We start from the raw sequence: 4,084 nt of genomic DNA, 5'->3' as shown, positions 1-4,084 counted from the left end.
AACTGTAGGTTTACCGCTTTTGATACTTTTGGTCGTTCGTGGGCCCACGTGTCATTGTAAATTAAATCTTATGCTTTGGTTATTTGTATTACAGTATGTATGAATTTATTTAGCTTTACGCTACAAAAATTATTTACCGATAACTCTATAAATATTGTTTTATAAGAAAATAGAATATTTTATTGAATATTTTTATTATATTTAAATAGTTATAGTTTCACTTTAAATGAATGTTTAAGACATCGAAATGTATTTTTGATTATGAAATATGTGTTTTCCACTCTCATACTACATTTTTAGCTGATTTCGAGACTTTTGAGGAAAAATGATCAAAATGCCCCTGTGAGCGAAAAATTATTTTTCTATTGTTTTGATTTGGAAATAGTTTATAATTTCTCAAAACATGATACTTAACAACTGTTGCTCACAGGGGAGGTGCGAAAACTGATATTAAAGCCTTGCGGAGTTTCGATTGGCATTCTGGGTAATGAATGTCTATCGGAACATTGCGACGGTTGTCATGAGCTTGAGGAGAGTATCGGGTCGTGACAAATAAGGCGTGAAGTTCTTGACGATATTCTAAAGGATTTGAAGAATGGGGTTGTTCAGCTTTTGATAAAAATGAAAATCGTTTCAAAGCATCAATTAGGGCCAATTTTCTATAATTTGATTTTGACTATAATGAGCTAGGGGCTAAATGTTTAGTTTACTAATAAAATGGGGTTTGGAAGATTGATGGAACCTAGAAAAAATTGTAGTGTTATTATATTCTGTTGCTATATGCCTTATAGCCAATTAGATTGATCAAGGGATATATTTTCATTTAATGCATACTTAATCACAGGGATATATTCTCATTTAATGCATACTTAATCGCATAACATTAGGTGATAAAGGTTTTCTTTAATGTTAGTACAATAATAAGGAGTAATTAAGCGCTAATTGGATCAAACCCATGAAACATAAAGTGTTTGCAAGATAATTGTAAAGTTGTTACAACTATGAGATCTCTAGGCATCAAAGCCATGTTCCTAAAATAGTTCTTGGTCATTGTATTGTTAAGACAAGGCATTGACAATGCTTAAAGACCAATACATGTTAAGCCTCTTTACTTGGGAAGTAACCAATCAATCTCATAAATTGAAGTATATGGGATACTTGAGGATGGCACGTGGGTGCTTATTAGAGAACAAGTTCATTGAATATGACCTACTTTGAGAACTCCATTTGGTATTTCACTCAAGTGCCTATGGAATATGTTCTTATGTGATAGTCATGCAACTAGTCCTCGAACTTGAGACATACTTTGATTTCACCTTCACGAGTCTGGAGGTGACTAGATGCCTAAGTAAGGTGCTTTTGGGTATGTCATGAAGCATACGAAGGTGGATGATTGGTCAATAGAGGATTCATCACCCTAAGTAATATGAGGGAATGTACCTCACTTGTTCTCAATTATTGATTAACTTGTATAAAGTCTTTGGCCAAAGTATGATGAATTTGAGGAAAGTTAGTTTCCTAAATTCATAAAGTTAGTCATGAATTATGAGAACTAATATGGAATGTCATAAGTAGACACCTAGTCATGCTTTATGACATATTCAAGATATTTGATGAAAGGATCGTATTGTGGTGAAAGGCTTATCACTGAAGGGCTTTGTCAAATTCTTTAATTGACTCTTTAATATTTAGAAATTGGCAGAACAATGCTCCTAAAGCCAAGAAAAGCCTGGCTTGTCAAATCTATTTCATGTATAGGCCGAACTCATGTGTAGGCCTCAGGCCCAGTGAGCAGACAAGCTGTTTTAGTTATTTTCTCATATTGCTGAACGTAGAAAACAAACATTAATTGGAGTACAATAATTATCAAGAAAAAGAAAACATATAGAATGATTCTATTAGGTTTTCTATTACATTGGAGGAGAAGTTTCTTGTTTCTTTATTGTTGGTCAAGTAAATATAGAAAGACAAGAAGATGCTAGGAAGGTAGGAGCCTGATTTATGAATTGTACTAGCTACTTATGCTGGAAATTGTATTTATGAAGATGCGTGGTACACAGGCTTGGCATCTCGTTGAGTGATTGTTTAAGTACTATTAATCAACTTTACAGTTTTTCACACGGAAATATGTTTATATTGATCACACATGTTAAATCTCCTTAAATTACTTCATGTCTCACATTTATAATAATTAACCAACAAGAAAAGGACAAGGATTTTCAGTTTAAATAAGAAATAATTGTCGTTGTATTTCTATGGACTTTGCCGTAAGGACAAATACCAATTTTCATAGACAATTGCTTGGCAAAAATGCCGTTTTAAACATGTAAATGCCGAATGAATACCATGGATTTGTCAACTTCCATTTTGTTTCGTCTATTTTCGCTCAAAAACTCAAAAACCCAACGGTCTAAACAATGTACTAATACTATTCCTCTCCACGCGTTTTACCACACCCCCTGCTTATCAACACAATATGCTTCCTCTGTTTCACTTCCTTTCCTTGATTTCATCCTCAATCTCCTCTCTCTCTCTCTCTCTCTCTCTCTACTCNNCTCCTACTACTCCTCCTCTCTCTCTCTCTCTCTCTCTCTCTCTCTTAATTTACTCTGTTCAGAGAAAATCCCGAGGGAGAGAGAATTTGTGTTTTTTTTTTTCAAAAATGTCTTCTCATTCCGAAGACCATCAAAACAAACGAGATCAACCAAATCATCATTCATCTCCATCCTCAGACACAAATAATAATCACCAACCAGCGGCACCACCACCATCACAACCTCCACCGCCACCACAACCACCCAACAACCAATCTCCGGCACACGGTTATCCGCCGGCGATGCGTTTCCCTCCGCAAATGGTGTATACCCATGGCGGGCCATACCCCGCCTACCCTCCCCCTCCTCATGGTTGTAACCAATACCCTTACGCACAACTCCCACCAGGTGCCCCTTATTACAATCAGGGTTATGCATCTCCCCAGAATGATCGATGTTCAGGATTCGCTCGTGGAATTATTGCAGCTATGTTTGTTTTGATTGTTCTTACCTGCCTCTCAAGCCTAATCACCTGGGTCGTTTTACGTCCGGAAATACCAGTTGTTCACGTAGATAACATGTCTGTCTCCAATTTTAATACCTCGACTCCTTTCATGGCAACATGGGATACAAATCTCACACTAGAAAACCCAAATCATAAGTTAAGACTTTACTTGGATAAAATCGTGGGTGCCATGTTTTACGACGATGAAGATTCCTTGGGTTCTTCTTGGCTTAACCCTATTTTCATGGAGACGAAGACCAAAACCACGATGAATGCTATCATTTCCACCAATGGTTCAGCTCAAAACGCGGTGCCGATTTGGTTAACCCAAGAAATGAGCAAGGATCGAGCCACGGGATCCCTGACTTTTGCCTTGAGGATTCGTATATGGGCGACGTTTAAAACTGGCTCCTGGTGGACTAGAAGTTTGGTGATTAGAGTTTTATGTGACGATTTGAAGGTTAATTTCGTGGGTGCTTCAGGAAATGGGGCTTTGGCACCTGGAAAACGTGACAATTGTGATGTTTATGCGTGAGTAATTAATCTGCTCTTTTTTTTTTCCTTCTTTTCATGCTTGGTTGATTTTTTTTTTTTTTGGGATTACAAAAATGGAGAGGGTTCATTCAGGAATTTGTTACTGTAGAGATAATATATAATTTTTCTTTTCTTGATTTGAATACTTGGACATTCATTTATAATATTGTTCTTCCTTTTTGTTTGGTTGGAGGTGGAAAAACTGGAAATAGTACCATAAGAAAAGAAATGTCAAATAGGGGGTTGGTGGGTAGGAGGAGGTTTAATTTTCATTTTTTCATGGTTTGTACTAATTAAGAACCGCAGAAATACAGACATTGTCAATGTATTTTTTAACTTAAAACAGATTAGTTATGGGAAGAAAATTAACTTTGAGATTAATGGATTCTTTCTTCTGTTTAATTAGCATTTTGGGTTTACGTTTGAGTTTTTTTATTGTAAGTTTGGTTAATGAATACCTATTAGTATTAATATTTTTTTTGATAAGCCATTAGAGTTTTAAATTATATAA

At 35.8% G+C, this 4,084-nt stretch overlaps 1 protein-coding gene across 1 annotated transcript; it reads left to right on the top strand.

Annotated features, from left to right (window-relative positions):
• Nucleotides 2,663-3,574, top strand: LOC18598388 (protein YLS9). The gene has a single exon (XM_018120917.1). The coding sequence runs from the start codon at nt 2,663-2,665 to the stop codon at nt 3,572-3,574; it is 912 nt and encodes a 303-aa protein (XP_017976406.1).

Source organism: Theobroma cacao, chromosome 5, assembly GCF_000208745.1.
Source record: "Theobroma cacao cultivar B97-61/B2 chromosome 5, Criollo_cocoa_genome_V2, whole genome shotgun sequence".
Classification (NCBI taxonomy): domain Eukaryota; kingdom Viridiplantae; phylum Streptophyta; class Magnoliopsida; order Malvales; family Malvaceae; genus Theobroma; species Theobroma cacao.
Note: the sequence above shows the minus strand (reverse complement) of the source record. Positions and strands in the feature narration are given on the sequence as shown.

Excerpts from the sequence above, each read along its gene's own strand:
- LOC18598388 (XM_018120917.1), top strand. The coding sequence starts at position 2,663 with ATGTCTTCTCATTCCGAAGACCATCAAAACAAACGAGATCAACCAAAT.